The sequence below is a fragment of the Chelonia mydas genome, chromosome 2, assembly GCF_015237465.2.
Source record: "Chelonia mydas isolate rCheMyd1 chromosome 2, rCheMyd1.pri.v2, whole genome shotgun sequence".
Taxonomy (NCBI): Eukaryota; Metazoa; Chordata; order Testudines; family Cheloniidae; genus Chelonia; species Chelonia mydas.
The window spans coordinates 175,470,766-175,492,059 of NC_057850.1; the positions used below are offsets into that span (position 1 = coordinate 175,470,766).

General features: G+C 40.2%; 1 protein-coding gene across 1 annotated transcript in view; it reads right to left on the minus strand.

The window, feature by feature from the left end:
- BMPER (BMP binding endothelial regulator) overlaps window positions 1-21,294 on the minus strand; it is a 192,391-nt gene that overhangs the window by 52,295 nt on the left and 118,802 nt on the right. Inside the window, exons 11-13 of the mRNA XM_007064353.4 lie at window positions 19,409-19,454; window positions 10,863-11,192; window positions 3,850-4,186 (exon numbers count right to left, since the gene is read on the minus strand). Of these exons, the coding sequence (XP_007064415.2) occupies window positions 3,850-4,186; window positions 10,863-11,192; window positions 19,409-19,454 (713 nt within the window). The remainder of the gene's footprint in view (window positions 1-3,849; window positions 4,187-10,862; window positions 11,193-19,408; window positions 19,455-21,294) is intronic.

A 21,294-nucleotide genomic window follows, 5' to 3' on the forward strand; every position in this document is an offset into this window, starting at 1 on the left:
GCTCTCGCCTATGGTTAAATTACAATATTAAGTCTTTTAAAAAACCTAAAGAGCTTGTTTGTACAATCTGTATAACCTGAAGTAAAAGATTTGATTGTACACTGAGGCCCAGATATTTAGTAATGCACACTTTCATGATTTTTGCATGCTACCATAGCCACTAACTGTTATATACTATCTAACTGGTCATTTGAGTACACAATCATAGAATCACAGGACTGGCAGGGACCTCGAGAGGCATCTAGTCCAGTCCCCTGCATTCATGGCATGTGTGCATGCTTACAATGACAGTAGTTGTAGATGCAAACAGTGTGCATTGCTTTTTTGCAAGCACAGATCATATACATATCTAAAAATCTGAGCCTAAGTCGGTATAGTTCCATTTTGACTTTGCATCTGAGTTACCCAGGACACTTACAAATATCCAGTTAAATAGATTAAAATGACAAAGGTGTTTTCTATCATTTAAAAAAATCTTTTCTCCACTCATTCTTTACCATCATCTCTTGGAAATCTGAAATTGTTTCCCTACTTAAATGAATTTTCCTCTGTGGTGCTCAAACCCTGACAAATAGCCCTGATATTTACGGGGTTGCTCAGGAGCAGTGAACTACTAGCACTGCTTCAAAACCACCACAACAAAGAGCCCATAAAATATTTTTGTTTCAAAACAAAGAATTACAGGATTATTGCAAATCAATATATTAAAGGAAAAGTTTTAATCTTCAGCATAGTTTACAAATAAACCTAAATCCCCGCAACACCCTAATAAAGTGGGAATGAGGCAGAGGTGCTCAGTGACTTCCCATGGGACACCAAGAGTGTGTAAAGATCAGGATCAGAACTCAGTAGTGGTTCCTCATCCCATATTCAGACAAATAGACTGAGTTTGTTTTTTGAACAGCTAACAATAGCATAAGCTACAGCTATGAAAAAAGGAATCTTAAATTGAACTTGAGATGTCATCAGAGAAATCTTTTCAGTAACACAGGGTGAGATAAACATTTGAAACACGCTTTTCAGAGCCTTTTTTTTTTAAGAAATCACACCCTAATTTGAAGTGTTCCTGCTGAGTTTATTTCTGAGAATTCTTATTAACAGCAGATAAGCTAAAGAGCAACTTACCAAAAATGAGGCAGTGTTAATGATGAAGATGAGAATGACCAAAAAAGGTTAACATTTGTGAACATGATATTACAAATGGAGAAGTTATGTAATGCATGATGATAGAGAAGAATGAAGGCAATGATATGCAAATCCATCTGTCCAAGCTACTCAGTTGAAAAGAGCGCTGGATGGAAAGAAACAAGCAGACACATTTATAGTCCACCAGAAAACCTTGTTTCTCTTTATAAATGCACAGATGGAAAAATCTGAATAAAACCCTACAATGAAATTCTGTTTACAGGTGTTGTGGATAGAATCATGTGCATTCTGTGAATATTTTTGTTAATTCTGAATCAAACTGTTTTGGTGATATTTACACACCTTTATAATTTGATTTCTGTAACTGTTCATTTGCCAATAATGTTTTGTTTAGCAGAATGTTCCTGGAAAATTGAAATACCATAAATTTTCAAGAAGGGTGAAGATTTATGTTGAAAAGGTTCACATGGCCATCTTGTAGTGTGGGTCAGGTAAAAAAGAAATTAATTGACATGGAACTAATCATATAAAATACCAATTTTTTATTTTATTTTACAAATTTGAATGATCAAGGGAATCCTCTTAGTTCATGAGAAATCCATGGGCTAAAATTTGTTTGCAAAACATTTCTCAAACATTTTTCAAATAATGAACAAATTTCCAAAAGTCACTATCTGGTTATGGAAATTTTGCTATTATGTAAAAGTGCCAAATCCACTTAATAAATTGTTCACAGCAAACTTTTCACTTGGTTCTAGTAACAGGTAATGTCTGCACTGAGTTTCATTAGGCATTTTGCTTTTGATTCTCATAGCTGTATCTGAGTCACCCTAAAGTCTGAAAATATGAATGCAAAGTTTCAGGAAACGAACTCCGGAAGAATTTGATGCTCATTCCAAATTAGAGTCTTTTAAACTGTGTAACTTGAGCTGGTAGAAAATTTGCTGACAGAACACTTTTCTATCAGAAAATGCAAACTAGACTGAATTAAAACTTTCTGCAGGAACTTGTCAATGGAAACTAGCCTGGGCTCACTGGGCTGTCCAACCCCCAAACCAGAATTTTTTAAACTGTCCATACAGTGGAAAAATTCATATAGCCAACTTTTCATTTCAAATAGGAATGAAATTTTTTTTCAGAAATGTGAAATTTTCCATGGGATAGACATTCAGGTTCCCACACAGCTCTATGTAAAACAGCCTTTTCTACAAAAGACATATACTTAAATCAAGCAAACTTTCATTGTGTTTCCAGATCTGACACAATACTATTTTCTAACGCAAGAAAAGGAAATCCACCATAGTATTTTGTGTGAGGATTCAAAGATCTTTCCTGGCTGCCCTTGCCAGATATAAATCATTTTCTTTCATGGTCTCAGAGAGTGCATTGCAATAAATTAATCACAAGCCACTTTAAAGGAAAGAGAAAAAAACTAAATGTGAAATGAAAGAGAAAATCTAGCTTAAACTTTCTGTGCCTGTTCTCTATTTTCATTTTCAACACTTACCTTTAAATAATGGCAAAAGTGAGATAGGAATATTGTCGAAGTACATTCAACACTTCTACTGTGTGTGTTAGCATCTCTAATACTCTCTGGTGTTCCCACCACCAACAACAACAAAATTAAACATTATAAAAGTTACAGATAGGACCTCCCTCATTCTTACATTATCTCCCTATCTTGTGAGCCAGGCAATAGACTGAGGACCCAGACAGACACAGCCTGGAAACCAGGATATGCTGAATTTTCTAGCATTCCCCAGCACCCAGCCATACTCTGTTAGAATAGATAAAAGGCTTTCAGTCTCCTCACAGAAGAGGAAGAAAGGCAGTTCATAAGGGAAATACAGTAATTTTAAAAAGCCATTATAAATGAGCCCAGTAGTTCAGCAGATGTGCTCAAGTACAAAGAGCTGCAACTATGAAGTTAGTCAGTTCCATCCACAATCATGCAATTCTGACCCAGCTTGCTTTTATCTTTTATGTCAGGCGATCTAAAGAAAATAGGATTTTATTTACTGGGAGAGGAGCAAATAAACTCACGACAATTAAAGAGCAGAAATAATCTCTCGGTGGTTTAGGCCAGGGGCGTTTTAATGATAAAAAGGCTTAGATAAATTACTCCAGCCAAGTGTCTTGGTTGCCTTCCCTTTTCCTTTGCTCCCAGGGTGAAACAGGCAGACCAGGCTCATTCTATTTACTGTATCCTTTTAAGCTCTAACACACACATTTCGTCAGTCAGGAAATGATGGTACAACTGTCTTAAACAAAATCAGTTCTAAAAAGCTCATGGGAAACGTGGAGCACTGTGAACTAAGTCTTGGTCCCATCAAAGTCAACAGGAGTTTTACAACTGACTCCAGCAATATGTTCTGTGGCCTTGCATTTACCCCTGCTCTCTTCTGTGGGCGTTTCAAACAGCAGGCTTCTAATCTGGCAATTATAAAGCTTTCTTTTTCAATTGTAGCTGCTCTGTTGCACTTTCTGTTCCTATTTCCAGTTCTAGGACCTGATTCAAGAAAGCTGTTCAGCATGTGCTTGAGTCCTACTGAAGTCAATTGGAGCTAAGAACCTGCTTAGAGTTAGCACTTTCTTAAGTACTTTCCTGAATCAGGGCCAACTAAGTGCAAATTTGCATCACCACATTCCCACACAACAGCTCTCCACCAGTCCCCCCCTCACTCCTCGGCCATCTGCACTTACCGATAGAACGTAGTGTAAGCCATCGTTGAGTGACAATTCTGAAACTCCCAAGCCTTGAGTTTCTGGCATTCCCGATGGGCCCGAAGTTTTACCCTCACTGTTCCTTGGCACAGTTCAGGCACAGCTTTCTTCTGTGGGCGACTGCAGAACTCATTCGACTCCACACGCCAGGACTCAGCAAAGTCATCCACATCAAATTTGAAATTACCATCACCCCCTACCAGGTCATCTCTCTTGTGCCCATTATAGTTGCCACACAAGCCACAGAGTTTGCCTTTCAGATGTGGTGCAGCCATGACTTCGACAAAACTGTCTCCATCCCAGGAGATTTCCAAGCCTATTTCAGAAAGGAAGAAGAGGGGGAAAAGTTAATAACTAAGAGCTATTTGTGTTTATAAACGAGTTTATACGTTTACGTTTAAACGAGTTTTGAAGGGAACCTAAGTGAAAACATTTGGTTTCCTTCATGAAATCTATACATGCCTCAGTAAGGGCCTCCTCTACAGTAAGTGCAATATTACTTGGATCAAAGATGATTACAAGGAATTGTAAGTGTTAGGTGGATTTGGATATGTTTGTTTTTCTGGTGGAAGGTACTTCATTGACAGATCTGGAGACGAAACAGAAGTACTGTAAGCGAAATCCTGACCCCATTGAAGTCAATGGCAAAACTCCCATGATTTCAGTGGAGCCAGGATTTCACTCATTATGTAGGAAAAGGTACAGCACTGGACAAACTTTGCCTACACCACAGCACATCACCAACGAGTTCTGGAGAAGCCACTTGCTCTAAAAGAGCATTCAATCCGTGCCCTCTCTCCTCATGTTGCCGACTGATAACTCCTTTGGATAGGGACATCTAGTCTGAGTCCAACAATTCATCTCACGCAGGTCAATAAAGATATGTCCGATGGGTAACAATGTTCAGACAGTGCCAACCTGAAATGGATTCAAAATACTTAACTAAAAGGGCTTAAGGGGTCTGTAAGCCCATTACCAATCCTTGACCCAACTCATCTTCATAAATTACCAACCCAGTTGAAAGGGGGAGAGGGACCGAACACTCACCCAGCAGCTGGGATCCAGGTGGGTTGCTACATTCTGTGTCTGACAGCACTTTCTTAAACCTAAGATTTTGCCCTTTCAGGACATTGAATTTTAAATTGTTTTCTATGAGAAAGTATTATAATAAATCCCCACCATTTTGTTATTATTTTGGATAAAAAAAGAACATTTGGAGCTGCTAAGGTTCAACTCCCACCAGAAATTCTTAACCTTTATTTTAATTCTTATAGCCACTATCACCCGATAATCATACTTTACAGATACTTTACACTTATGTAGCATGTTTCCATGAAAGCAGAACAAAGCACTCAATCAACATTAATTTCTCCTCCCAACATCCCTTTGAGGAAAGTAAGTATCACTATCCCTATTTTATTGGAAATGAGACATGAGCGAGAATAAATGACTGTCAAATTCACACAAGAAGTTAGTGGCAGAGTCCAGAAGACAACCTGGATTTCATTACGCCCAGTCTTATCACTCATAATGCCATCTGTATTCCCCGCCATGTTTATGTATACAACTAACTAAAAAAACTAATCACTCCATTCAAAACTGGCACAGTTTCTTCTGTAAAAAGTTCTCATTGGCTCACACTACAATTCCAATGTGCATAGCCCTCAAATAAAACAGGATATGGTTAAACGGTTATTGCAGTCAGAACAATGGCTGCAAAAGAGGTGCTTTGTCATTGGCATATATTGCCTTGGCCACACTCTGTCTTGAGACATGTAAGCAACAATGGTTTTGGGAAACAGTTGGCAAGCAAGATTTTGCAAGTACCTGCCCAATGTTCCTCCCCACACAGATTGTTTCTATAGTATGGTTTCTTATTGTGGCTCTAACACATTAGTGTGGAAGTAAACAATGTTACAAAAATGTTATGTTCTAATCATGTCTGAAAACAGTTCCTGACGTTGTAAGTTCTAGCATGGACAGGGCCTTTGTGTCCTCTCACAGTGGCACTCTAGTTTCCATGCCGTGTTCTATTCACTAGGCAGTGTAGCTTAGTGGCTAGGGCCATATACCGAAATACTGGAGCCCTGGTTCTATTCCTAGCTCTGCTGCTGGTTTGATGGGTGAATTTGGGCAACTTGTTTGCCCCTCTCTGTGCCTCAGTTTCCCCGTCTGGAAAATAGGGTTAACGATACTTCCCTCCTTTGTAAAGTGCTTTGAGATTTACCGAGAAAAAGCACTATAATGGGCGCTATGTATTTATTGTGCAGTTTGCTGACCAAAAAAAAAAAAGGCTTCACTATTTTTGACAAAGAGCCAGCAGAGCAGCAAGGAGGAAAAAGTTCTTTTACACTGCTTCATGCATCAACAAGATTGCCAGACCACTCCAGCCATCTTTGTTTCTGACGACACTGCACAAAATAAAATACAGCTTGATTTTCAGACCCCATACAAAGCTTGCCGTGCTGGCATTTGGAAAAATCTTGCCGTTGACGTTTAAACCGAACCTTTTCCATATGGAAGAGTCACTGACATAGAATAAAGATTGAAGATCACGTTTGCAGAATAATTTTTCAGAGCTAGAGATAGGACCGAGCCACAGAGTACAGATCTGAATCCAAATCGAAACGTCACCAAAGTTTGGGGTGCCCAAATCTAAGTTCTAGTTCATCTTGGTTTAGAACATAACTCTACTTTAAGAGTTTATGCTCAACTCATTCCCTTAATGAGCTTCATGAGGCTGCTGACCTGAAGTGGAGTCACAAAGGGACAGGAAGGGAGAATGGCCCACACCCAACTAGTTCAGGAGTAATGCTAATTCAGAAAGGGTTAGATTACTCAGCCCTTACTCATGTTGGTGAGCACTTGAATTCTGAAAAATGGGTGTCTAAACTTGGTGTTTTAAGGCATTTCATATTTATTTTCCATCAGCAATTTGATGTCTAAAAAGTGATTCATTGATGTCAGTGGAACTACTCATGATTACCAGCTTTAATAAGGCTTGTGCAGCCCAGCCCTAAATAAACTATTCTAAATGTGCCTGTATCCTTTACAACAGTGGTCACCAACCGGTCGATCGTGACTGACGGGTCAATCCTAGAGGATCTCCCAGTCGATCGTGATCTCCGGCAGCACAGTGGGGCAGCCACTGAGGCAGGCTCCCTGCCAGCCCAATCCCATGCTGCTCCCAGAAGTGGCCAGCGTAGCCCCGGGAGCGGAGGGGCAGGGGTCTCCCTTCGCGCGCTGCTCCTGCCTGCAGTCACTGCCCCCGCAGCTCCCATTAGCCAGGAATGGGGAGCTGTGGCCAATGGGATCTGTGCGGGTGGTGCTTACAGAGAGGGGCAACATGTGGAGCCACATGGAGCCCCTCCTCCCCCAGGGGCCAAAGGGGCGCGTTGGCACCTTCTGGGAGTGGCGTGGGGCTGAGGTAGGCAGGGAGCCTGTCTTAGCGGCAGCCACGCTATGCTGCCGACCAGGAGCCACCAGAGGTAAGTGCTGCCCGGCAGGAGGCAGGCCGCACCCCAACCCCTAGCCCTGAGCCCCCTCCCAGAGCCAGCACCCCATAGCCCCTCCTACACCCCAAGTCCCAGCCCTGACCCTCCTCCCAGACCCAGCATCCCATCCCCCTTGTACCCCATCCTGCACCCCAACAATTTGCCCCAGCCCAGAGCCCCCTCCTGCACCCCAACCCCCTACCCCAGGCTCAGCCCAGAGCGCCCTCCCACACTGCGAACCCCTTGGCCCTAGCCCAGAGCCCACACCCCCTCCTGAACCCCAACCCCCTGCCCCAGCCTGGTGAAAGTGAGTGAGGGTGGGGGACAGCAAATGACAGGGGCGGGAAATGGAGTAAGTGGGGCGGGGCTTTGGGGAAGGTGTGGGGCCTCGCGGAAGGGGCAGAGTAGATCTCAGGTTGCCCTTAAATTCAGAAAGATATCTTGGTCATTAAAAGGTTGGAGACCACTGCTTTACAATATTTTAAAGAGCTAGTCAGTGTGTGTTCATGCCCCCCTCTCTCTGAGCCCCATCCAGAGAAGATGTCAGTTACAGTCTCCCACTACAAATTCTGGCTCTTTAAGACAAGCTGTAGACATTTGTACTTCTAAATGTGTCAGTTCCTGGTTCGGTTCCCAGCGTTGACCAAGATAGCAACTGTCGCACTAGTAAAACAGGACTTTTCTAAAACTGCATTTAGTTTAATTACACTATCTCCTGATTTAATTTTCAGGTCTTAATGAACCTTTTGTAACTGTATAATGCTACATTTTTAGATTCATTATTTTTCAACCATTCAGTGATGCTTCTTTGGTTTTGATGAACAAAATAAAGATTTCTCTCTCTAATGGAGCCTTTTCTGCTTTTGGATAAGGAGGAATCGTGTTTATATTATGACATTAGCTAATACTGTAATATACAGGATATTTTCATTCTTGCCTGATTACACTGTATAATGTGTATCTTTTTGTTGGTGCATATGTGGAAATTTTCATTTGTTTAAATAAACCAACTAACAAAAGGGATTATTCTATGGAATAATGTTTGAAATGGTCTCCTTGGCAGACAGAAACTGTTTGAAAGTATTACTTGGTGCCTATTTTTTTTTCACTGAATAGATGAGTTTCCCATTCTCTTGGATGGGAGTCAGGGTATAAGCAATTGGCAGGATTTGAAGCCAAAGGATGCAGCATCTGTCCCATCTGGGGATGTGCAGCATAGGAACATTTTTTGAGTTACGTTTTAGGGTTTTCCAATTTTCCCTTTTTTGAGGGATGCTAAACCAACTTGTTACTCAGCTTAACTTGGCACAGTATACTGAATTGTAAAAAATTCATTGTTCATTTATGCATGTCCCACACTGAGTCTCACTTGCTGGAGGCTCACATCAATTGTTCTGCAGGATTTTTCACAGTTAAAGCATCCTCAGGATCTGGCAGCCAAAATTCTGCTCTAAGGGTTTAGGTCCAAATACTTGTACACAAAGCCTCAGCAAATAGGATTTGTACAGAGGATCTGTGCAAGGTTTGTGCAGACAGAATACTCTCCCATCCTGATAGTAGAATTCCCACATAATATCAGCTGTGCTCCCTTCTGTTTCCAACATGGGAATTTTAGACAAAGTCTCTACAAAACCACAGATCCACTACAGTACACTTGACCAACTATTTGCACCATTAGAGAGCGTGGCACCAGAATCGCTGCTTCCTGGTGCTCAATACTTTCCATCTCCCTGCACAGCCTCTCTGTAGCAAGTTCTGCCACTGTGCAGAGGAGCCAGGTAGTTCTGTTGTTTTCAGATGTTGTTTGCCCAGGCAAAGAGGAATTGGCCCTTAGTGGTGTGTTCAGTGAAAGAAATCTGATCCTTGTCCATTAAAGGGAAGAATTATTCGGACTATAATTTGCAGCAATTACGTATTATTCAGGACGCTGTAAAATGTCATATTTGCACTACATCTTCCACCACAGGGACAAAGATGTATGCAGTTGTTTATTGGCCTTATGTCAACAACAAATGGAACAGCAGCAGGATTAGCTGCCAGTCGTCTTTGATTCAGAACCTCTCTCTGGGCTGTGGTTGGCTAATGAATTCCACATCACTAGAATTCACAGTGTTCAGCTGACTGCAGAGAGAAACCCTCAAGATGCTTTAAATTAGAACTTTTGAGTAATGGTCATCTTGTGTACATTTTACAGACAGGCACAAAAATCTGCCTTGCCGTTTTGAGGAACAAGCCCAGAGCTGGGATCCACATTATGCAGGGTTACATTTCCAGTGGATATGTGAATAGGGATCTCAATTCTCATCTCAGCAGTGGATGCTATGATACATGTAAAATAATCATGCTAGCTAATGAGTATCACTGTGCCTCATGTCTGTGACTGTATCACTTTATCGGAGGGACTGGTTTCACTGCTTTCACATGACATTTAATTGAATTAACAGTAAATATTATTCTCACTGAAACAGTACTCCACTGTATAAGTGAAATTTCCCGGGACTGCTACCTACCTGACACGTGCTAATGAGTAATTTCTTAACTTCCACCCTCTGTTTATCTATGTTGGGGTTCTACAGTCTCAGATCAGTTTATCAAAACAGCTGTATGCCCAATGGTCCAACATTTCGACTATTAACATATTTGCTAGGATTCAGCAGACCTGGGTATCTGCTCTCTCACTTCCTTATTCCTTCACAAAAGTTACCAGATGTTCTGACTGTTCCCATTTGTTCCCACTTCTGGGTCTAACAACACAAAGGAGACCAAACACCTGGATCACAGCTCCACACAGATATGCTCTCATTCAGATAAAGAAAGAACCCTGCAAGCAGCTGAGGTAATACAGCAAGCCAGGGCCTGGTTTTCCAACTGGAGCCTCCATTTTGGTGGGCATAATTTGGTATGCCCAGTGAATTTTGTCCACAATTTTGCATATGCAACTCATTTAGTCTTTGCCTAGCAATTCACTGCAGGTGTGGAGTTGTGATTATATACACACTAACATGGAGCACAATTTTTTGCTGTCACTGAAAACATGAAGTCCTGTTTGAGAACCAGCTTCCTATTGTTCAGTGTTACAGCATGTCACATGGTGACCATAGGCAAACCATTTAGAAGTCACTGGAAGTGAAATTCATATATGCATTTACATACATAAACTGTCCATGGACAGGGTTGCCATTTGCAGAAAGTAACACATTCTGAAAAGAGAATCTGCATACAAATTGTAATTTGCAGATGAATCTCTGCTCTTGCATGCCTCAAAGGGATGTTGTAAGGTTGAATTAATTAATATTGATAGAGCTTTTTGAGATCCTCAAGCATAAAGCTCATCATAAGCACAAAATGCACATGATTATTGCCACTAAATTATTGTTTCTTCATGTTTGCAATTCTGGAATTGTTGCATTTGGAGATTTCACTAGATACAGGGGAGACACCACCATATTAGCATCTTTTATGCTTCTTCTAATGTTTCTGATTTGGAGCAAGCCCCACCTGCTTTGGTTGTCACTTTCAGCAAGTAACCATCCAAGTCGATCTGAAACTGAGGAGTCTCGCAAGGCAGTGATATCCGGGTCCCATTCCATTTCACTGTGAGGTGCTGCTGGAGGCTGATAGTGCTTCTGCCCAACACAAGGTCCACAGATTTTGTCCAGGAGAAAGAACGGGTCCGGCGGGCATCGTTTTTCACCAGCACCTGGAAGGGCGAGGCAGAGGAGGAGCAGTCTTTCGTCAAAACGTACTGACATGTTCCCTGAAAGTTAAATGTCCTTCCATCAAAAGTGTTGTAGTGGGGGTCTCCAAATACAGTGCAAACTCCAGGCTCTGCAGGTAAGTGAGAAACAAAAGCACATCAAGACCAATTGAAGTCTGAAAAGCAGCAGTTGATAGGAACTTAAGAGACACAGCCCACCCTTATATACCCAAAAGTTCACAGTTACGTGGAAGTGGAGGGCAACTAATAATAATAAATGTTTTTTTTAATTGAATGACAAGCTTGTTGCTTTCTATTTTTTCAATTTAAACATTCTTTTCAGGGTTGGGAAAATAAACATCAACATTTGTGGAACTAGCTAGAAACAAAAGACAAACCGACCAGTCTAATTCCACCACTCAAGCTGAATGAAACATAGAAAAGAAATAAGCAGGTGAGATAAACTGTTAGATTATTTAAAAAATTTCAGTTCCAGCAACCAAAGGCCCTGATCCTGCAGTCAAATCTTTGCCTGTGCCCAAATCCTTGTTTCTGTGCACAGCCTAGTGGAATCACTGGGGCTTTGGGCAGGCACAAGGGTCTGGGCATGTAGGTTTTATTGCAGGCTGAAGGCGTTAACAGTGACAGAAATATGGAACATATATATGTTCCATGATATAATTTTAATTATAAATATAAACAAGTTATATCCTACCTCATTGAAATCAATGGGCATTGTACCATTGACTTCAGCAGTTTCTGGATCTGGCCTTACTTGCCTATATATTTATATACATAACATTTATATTATAGAGATAGACAGATATAGTTGTTTGGCCAGATTCACTTGTTTGTTCTGGCTGGCCTGCTCTGCTCCAGAGACATAAAGTAGCTGTAAATTTGCCTACCAGTGAATCTAATTCCTACACATAAAATGTACTCTCACATTCACTATATAATTCTATAAAACATAATCTAACCACTAATATAATTTATCCACTTTGATTTTTTAGTCAATATGGTTCTGTTGATACCTGGTTTAAGTCAATATTGGATGAAAAACAAGCACTTCGTGAATATCTAATAGTGTGATTTACTTACATCAATATTTTCTACAAATGTAGGACAAATTTCTGGCTGGTGTTTTCGTCTGTGAAGGTGTCAGAGAAGTCACAGGTCAATGGGGAGCAAAGTGCATTTTTTTCACCCCGACTATTATTTTTATAGATTTTTTGTATTGCTGTAGCACATAGGGGAACCAGTCATAGACTAGCACCCCACTGTGCTAAGCAGCACAGCTTCACTGATGCAGCTGCACCACTGTCGCACTTCTGGTGAAGATGGTTCAAGCAGACAGAGAGCTCTCCCATCAATTTAATAACTCCTGCCTCCGCGAGAGGCGGTAGCTATTCACTGGTGCTTAGGTTGGTATAATTTACATGCCTCAGGGATGTGAATTATTCACACCCCTGAGCGATGTGAATTATACAGAAGTAATTTGTAGTGTAGATATAGCCTAAGGAAGGGCTTGTCTTCACTATAGGGATAAGTCCACCTAAGTTACGCTACAAATTGCTTAGGTCAACCTACCCCAATGTCTTCACTGTGCTGCGTTGAGGGGATATGCTCTGCAGTCGACTTCCCTTACTCTTCTCGGGGAGCTGGAATACCAGGGTTGACTGGAGAGTACTCTGCCATCAATTTAGCAGGTCTTCACTAGACCTACAACATCGACCCCTGCTGCATCAATTGCAGCTGCATCAATTGCAGCTGCATCAATCTCCCCGTAATGAAGACCAGCCCACAGATTCTAACTCCCCTCCAATGGAGAGGCTGTGTGTAGGCTATGTATGACCAGAGATATAGAGGAGACTTCAGTGGCAGGGTCTAGGGATTAAGGGGAATGGCTCATATATTTTAGAGTTTCCACCTCCTGATGCAACAATAAATACTAGTAACACTACCATCAGCTGATTACTGCAGTTTCTGGCAGGAATAGTCTGCATAGCAAGGATGTACATGGTGCTGCAATCAACAAAATACAAGTGTACATTAATGCTGCTTTTGAAGCATCAACATACACTTGTTTGGGGAGGGAACTTGGTGCAATAACAAAATATTACCCATAGCAATCAAGCAGTTATCACTAGAACTATTCATTAAAAGATGAAAGTGAATAAAGAAGTTATATAAATACCATTTATCTTTTGAAAAGTTAAAAAAAAAACCATTCATCAATGATCCATCTGGTTAATGCAACCTCTTGGGTCTAAAATGGGCTAATACAAACCTACAAAGATGGAAGGAAGAATGGCCTTGTGGAAAAGACATAGAATCGGAAGCTGGGAGCTATGCCATACATCCGTCTTCGGCTACCACCTTAGGTAAGCCACTTAAGTCACACTTTTTTACGTTTGGATGCCCAGCTGAGGACCCCTTGAGTCTGACATTTTCCAAAGACAAGAGCATCCCCAACACCAGCTGAAGTCAATGAGAGCTGTAGAGGCTCGGCACCTCTGAAAATCATGCCTTACGAATTACCAAATGAGCACTAAAAATAAATAAATTAAGGAGCATTTTTTAAAATGTGGGCACCAACTTCTGTGTGCCTCAGTTTCTTCATCTGAAAAGGATAAGGATAATACTATTCACCTCAAAGGAGTCTTATTTTACCGATGACTAGTTCTATTGATTTCAAGTGATAGTTACCCATTTAAAGAATTATAGCATCAGGTTCTGATGCTACTGGTAAGTATTATATTAGCATTTTGTCTTCATTTGCCTGGGTACCAATGCAATTATTTGCATAAAATTTATTTCCTTATTTGTTTTAAGAAATTAGATATTATTTCTATTCATGTGGGCAGGGAACTTCTAAGAAAATGAGGAAATCAGCAACAACAAATAGCCCAAACCATGGGGAAAATTTCCGTGAAAAGAACTGTTTTTTGTCTGTGTTTCTGGAGGCCAAGAATATGGGGTTATTGTACATATTATTACCTAGTGTCTTTTTTTATTCAGCTAAGACAGACATGGTTAAGAATCAAGACACAGAGAACAAACATCATTTAGATATGTGCCAGCTAAATTGTTAGTACTGACAGGATCCAAAAGAAATATTTGTTTTTAATTTCTAACATGTTATGCAGAGTAATGTTGTTTTATGTTATGTTACATCGTGTCACATCATATGTCAACTTGGTGCAGTGCACTTACAATAAAAAAAGAATATATTCTGGGCTGGACAATTCAATGTCTGATGCAAATGTTGTTGTTTACTTTAAGAACTGAAATTTAAAAAGAGAGTTACCGAGGAATAGTCTAAATTATCTGCTACTACAGTGCCTTTGTATAAAATATTTCTGAAAGTTCTGTTAGAAATGTGTTTTAAAAAAATCAACAGTTTGCATGAGTGTGTGAGAGATTCCTCAGACACGAGCCAACAAGGAGGACTGTTGGCCTGAAAAGAAAGCTTAAATGCAGAGTGTAGCAGGATTGTAAAGGGCAAAGGACACAAAAAGGGTTCCAGCCACCATTTGTAGCTTGCTTCCCCTTCCTCCTCACTCAGAAGGGTTTCAATCACAGATTGTTTATGTTCTTTTCCCCTCAAAGATATCCCCCATGAGACCTATTGGAAGCAGTGGTTCTTTAGTTAACAGTGTATGAGCAGCCCTCTTCAGCAATATTGAAGTCACTCAGTGGATCTACCAACAACTGGACATGTAAAGGGACTAGCATACTCCCCGTGTTTACATGCACACACATTTGGTCCTCACCTCTTAAAGACTTTGACCAGGATTTTCAGAAAGTTTGGGATTTTCAAAAGGGCAGAACAGAGTTAGGTGATTATCATCCAGTTGCATCCCTAATTCCCTTGGGGTCCTTTGAAAATCCCAAATTAAGCCCACATTTTGACTCCTAAATAAATTACCTTATTTTCCCAACTGCTGAGTTCAGTGAGATCTGCTGGGTGGTTGACACTTTTAAAAATAAGATCACTTATTTAGCAGCCTAAACATGGACTTAGGAGCCTACCATTAGGCTTCTGCTGTTGAAAATTGCGGCCTTTGTGTACATCTCATACAATATACTCAGTCTCCACCCACCTAAAGGATCTAAAATTTGCCTGTGACCTAGATCGTTCCAGTTCCTAGCAGACTGGCTTAAATTTGGCATTCATAAAGCAAGAGGTCATGCAGTGGGGAGCAGATATCCTAAATAAATTATTATTTAGCCACTGGAGTGAGCTCTGAGGAAACTGGTTTGGACATTTCTAAAGTAAAGAGAGAGAGGGGAAAAAATAGAAGTTTACTGGTTAAGGTGATTTATTTGTACATCTATAACTCATAAAGGACTCAGCTTTTTAAAACCAAAATGAAACTTTGAATGTAATTAGGGCAAATGGTAAACTAAGCCCTAAATTAAATGGGGCAAATTATTAACGGCACATGCACAACAGAATTTCATTTTTTAATTTAAAAATGCTAATCCCTATAATACTTTCATCATAATTGCCCCATGGTACAGCTTGATATAATGTACATTGTAGGGTGTTTTTGTCAAAAAAAAAAAAAAAGAAAAAACAAAACAAAACTCCGCAGGAGAAGATATGGTCTAATTCATAAATAAAATTGCTATTCAGATTTGTCTAATTACGTACTCATGCAGTAGACCATGACAGCTGAAAAGTCTGTATCGGTAAATCACATGCAGTTTTTCTAGGTATTTAGCCTTGCAGTCTATTTTGTTGATACACACTTCCATGAGAGGAGTTTTTTAAAAAGTGATTACTATAAAAGGGAGCTATGTGCTATACTAAATTAAGGTACCAGTTGTTACTACCAGAGACTTGGATTCTAATATGACATGTCACAAGAATTTGGTGACCTCACTCTTGCCTATAGTGATGACTTGTCAATTACAAAATCACAGAGTGATTTGGCATGACTGCCACACTCTGCCCAGAAAAGGCCTATAACTGGAATAAAAATAAACGATACTAGTAGACTTGTATAGCACTTTTCATCTGAAGATCTAAGAGTGGCTTTAAAAATCTTAATTAATGAAACCACACAGCACCAAATTGTGGCAGGTACAACAGGTAAATTGAAGTACAGAGAGGTTGTGACTCAGTCATGATAACAGACGTGATAACTGATCAGGATTAAAGCATATCCACAGAGCTGTGGTGGGAAGCTTTCACAGTGCCTATGCCCTCTACAACTTTAGCAAGTGTTGTGAGTCCTTCCAAGCAAGGATGAGAGATTTAACCTGAATTCCAAATTTCCTTGCCTTTAGTCTTGGGTTGAGGTTAGATTGTTAATATCATTTGAATGTAGTTTAGTGGTGGTTGCGGGGTATATGAAAATGATCTGGGTATAACATAGGATTATTAATTTATGGAACTGACGTCAGTGGCACTTTTTGTAAACCAGGCCCAAAAGACCATATTTCATTACACTTTTACAACAGGATAAACTAAACTGTTGAACTAAACGACATTTTCCACTGGTCTGACCACTGTGTTTAATTAGTAATAACTGTACACCAGCCATGGAGTTTAGGAAAGGATGTGCCAAAACTAACTACAGTTAATCCTAGCAGCAATAGACAAAAGGGACTTACTACCCCTTTAGGAGACTAGGTACTTTTTCTCTCTGCCACAAACTGTTTTGAAAAATACATTTTAAACTAAAAAAAAAATATGTCTTTTAACAATGACTATTTTGGACCCAGTTTGTAGAAACTGGCTATGGACATCAGTACTCAGCTCTCCTGAGCACAGTGTGTTCTTGTACCTCCTGTGTTGTTTTTGCTTTGGGAAGTCACGTCTGCTAGAACCGCCAGAAATGTCTAGTGTATTAATAGGTGTAATGTGTGTACATCTTATCTTATCAGAAGCAGGCTGCTGTTGCAAGACCTCTGATGATCTGGCACTTTGCATTATAATTATACAGTTCGGAACTCGTTAGTTAATTTAAAAAAAATTATTCTATAAAAGCTACGTTGTGCTTGATATTTCCCCCTCAGTATTGGGGCCAGTGCTGAGACACACCATCCCAAAGGGAGATCCAAGAAGAATTGTACTTTTAGTCGGCCCAGAGGAGCATGCCTACTGCACCAACTTTTAGGATAATGTAAAATGCTCCCATTTCTGCATCCAGGCAGCTCTGCCAGCCAGTGTGGGCAGGAGGGATGGGGCCATAACTCCCCTTCTGTCTGTTTTGGCTAGAAACTCTACAGCTGCTAGGAGGGAGTGCCGTTTTCCCGAGCCCTGCACAGAAAAAGCCTGATCTACAGTCCATTGAAGTGAATGGAAAGACACTTACTGACTTCTGGAGGAGTTGAATCAGGCCCAAAATGCAAGAGGGGCATGGTTTCTTTAGCACTCCCCTGTCTGTGTACTTTCCCAGGGCCTGGCTGACTCTGTTCTTAAGTAAGGTGTCAGTTGATGAGCTACAGCTGGTACTTCAATAACAGCAGGTATATAAGCTTCACACTCTTCTTCACTGGTGAAGGCACTTGGCCTTTAGTTTCACTTGTGTTGAGGGTTATTGCTTACATAAATCACCACGGAGTCTTTTGTAACCTTCAAAAGTCATTTTAATCTTAATTTAATTATTTTTATTTTAAATAAAAATAGCAATTCCCCTGGCACCTGGAGAACAGAACACCTTGTAATTCAATGAAAATAGCTCTGAAAAAATGACTTCACCCTCTCCCCTTTATCCATCTCCAGAAGAAGGGCACACTGTCCATTTGCAAATACTTTTAGTTCAACTCAGGAAGGCTTTCAACGATAGTGAATTACGGGGTGCATCATCCATTTAAGATTTTAATTTACTTCCCTCTCAAATGATCCTGATGCTGCCTTACTATTAATTATTGACTAAGAATTTCTACAGGAAGCTTCCCATACCGTCAAGTCATGCTGTGATTTTGTAATTGACAAGGTGACCACTAGAGGCAAGACTCAAGTCACCAAATTCATGGCACTTGTGAAAGGTTGTATTTGAACCCAGGTCTCTGAAAGTTTCTGTGCCTTTGAAATGGAAAATTTATATCTGTTAAAGCAAAACCTGCTTCATTTCAAGATCCTTCCATCTGCTCCTCTTTACTGTCTCTCACTCTGAGTCTATGTCACATATTTCTATGACCAATGTCAAGAATATCAGGGTTGGAAGGGACCTCAGAAGATCATCTAGTCCAACCACCTGCTCAAAGCAGGACCAATCCCCAATTTTTGCCCCAGATCCCAAAAGGCCCCCTCAAGGATTGAACTCACAACCCTGGGTTTAGCAGGCCAATGTTCAAACCACTGAGCTATCAATGTCACTCATTCTAGCCTTGGAGTACTGAAAACTGGACATATGGTAAGAGATATGTTGGATTAATTTATAAATACAGGATATTACCACGACACCAATTCAACCATAAATTCCTTTACGAAGGCCAAGTGGTGTTTATACAATTGCTCTAAACATGTCTAACAGCAATATGTTAAGAGTGCCTCAGTACGTTTGAGATGCATAGTGGAAAAAGTAATGACTTACTGTACATCATCTGTATAATTTGATAGCAGCCAACATAAATGATTATAAAGTACAGCTGATGGCAAATTTCAAAAAATTAAAAAATTTAGACAAAAACAGACATTTTCCATAGAAATTATGTTTAGTTTTTGGACTGCTCTGTTATAAAGTACTAAGGCCCTGATTCAGCAGTGCATCCCTATTCAGTGAAGCACTTAACCATGTGCCTACCTTTAAGTTAAGTATGGGCTTACGTGCTTTGCTGAATAGGGATGCTTAAATATTTTGATAATAGGGCTATGAGAGGGAAAGGATGATGCTATGGCTAAAGCACAGAATTATATCAAGAGACCTGTGTTCCCTTGTATTCCCTATCTCTGCCACAGACTTCCTGTTTGACTTTTGCAAACCTTTTCTGACTCCCACAAATCAACATGAAGGACCTGGAGCATGATATCTGATTATGCTTTGCATTTCTTCATATAACTACCTTAGCTTAGATAACTGCAAATGTTATTTGATTCATTCTGGCTACAAATTTCACAGGAAAACTATAATTTATACTGCAAAGAGAGAAATGTTTCCTCTAATTTGACACACACAAAAAGTGGTAATTGGGAGATTAAAAATTCCCTTTGACAGATATTTTATTTTTAATTTATGGGAGATATTATACTAACTCTGTCCCCTGCTAAAAGCGCCTGCCTATGCCTCCTCAAAAAAGAGGGAGATGAAATGCGAGCACGTTTCAACTGTAACATTTTCTTGATAGAATAAAAGAGAATTTTTAAAATGTGAAGAAGGAACTTACTCACTTTCAGTGCAAATAGGACAGCATCCTTTTCTGTTCAGGATCTTACCCTAATTGGGAAAAAAGATAGACTGGCTTAATGGAAGAGTTTTTGGAGCAATGACTGTTATGTTGTAAGGCTGGATAAACCTTTGAAAATAGTTCAAGTTGTGTTTGAACTCAATGCCCTGGTTACAGCTTCAAATATCAGGTGCTAAAAACAGACAGAACTATTCAAAAAGCTTCCTGGCAGTCCCCTAAGAAATAAAATACTAAAAGGGTTCTCTGTTGCTACTTTTCTCTTAGAGAGAGAGCGGGGCGGGGGGGAATTCGTACGCATGTATTCATGGCTATCTAAAGTAGACTAGTTGTTTTATATAACTAAGACTCCAACCTTTTCCCCATAAAATACATATGGTTCATTTCTGATGCAGATTGCTTGTATCCCTTCAGTTGCTTATGGGAAATCCCTAGTAAAGAGACTCATTCATCCAGCTACAAATACAAGGAAGAGATCTCACTGGTACAAATCAAGTTTATTCAAATTCTCTTCCAAGGATAAATACGGTGATATCCCTTACAAAATCATGTTACTAAACTAGAAACTAGACTAAACTAAACTAGAAATAGTGAACCAAATTCTCTGCTGGAGCCAATGGGTGTACTATTTACATCAGCAAAGACTTTGGTCCAATATTAGTAATATTGAGCAAAGGCTCAATGCACTTTGCCCAGGCCAAGGTTTTTTGGGTTGTGTGTGTGTGTGTGTGTGTGTGTTTAAATAGTTCTGTCTCAAATAGAAGTTGCTAGAATTAGGAAATATGAGCTTTTGTTTGTGTGCGCACGCGTGTATGTGTTCTTTTAAAATCTTCACTGAATAAAAAATTTAGTTTGGTTGATTTAGTTCAAATTTGCTGACACTCACCTTCAAGTTGAGAATAAACATGGAACATCTCAACCTGGAAGGTGGATGTTTCTGAGGGTTTGTCCAACACAAAGAGTTAGTCCGCAGCAGGCTACTGCAGGGTAGATTCACAGCCCAGCTTGCCATGAACTAATTGTTTGTGTAGACAAACCCTTCGTGAAACCTAGGGTGATTATAACTGAAACTGCTTTGTAAGTCACCCAGCATACCCATGCAAGGAGGCAAGAGGCATATGGAACTTCCTTACTCCCCTGCATTGGCTCTCCACATCACTGATAACAGCTCATGGAAGGGGAGAGCAGCCTCTGTAGGGCTGCTACTCTGGTTGTCTTACAACTGGGCAGTGAATAGGCAGAGCTTTGGCTCTGCCCTTCTCAGTGCACCAGCCAGAGCAGAAGAACTGGCGAGAATGGAGAAGTAATCAGCAGCAGGTACCGAGCTCATGCGGATTACCTCTTTCCCAGAAAATTGGGACAACCAGGGACCAGACTGCGATTCTGAGTCTCTCAAGCACCTGTTATAATAAAATACTTTTAAACACCTTTAACTAAACGCCATATAAACCCCCAAAATAATATACAGAGAGATTTCATTGGGCAACCCTTATTAGCATTAATGGGAGACATGCAGCTTAATGCCCATACATTATACTTAATATTCTTACCTCTCCATTTCAATAAAAGAGTTGAAATCATCAGCCAAGCTCGAAATGGCAGGAATTCAAGTGAAATTGGAATCTGCAAGGCAGCCTGCTGAGCCTGGTTACTTGAGCCACTATGTTGGCATGGGATCCTGTTTTTGTCTTGTACAATAAGGAAGCCCATTATTGCTAACATGTGCTGCAAGAGTTCGTTAGCGCTGAGGGTTCCCTTAGGAGTGGGGATAAGTGATGTGATCCCATTTTTACCTATGAATATTTATAAGCAGACTGCATTCAAGCCTCTTTATTTTCTAGGATTTTTCTTCTTTTTCATGAGTTTTCAAGT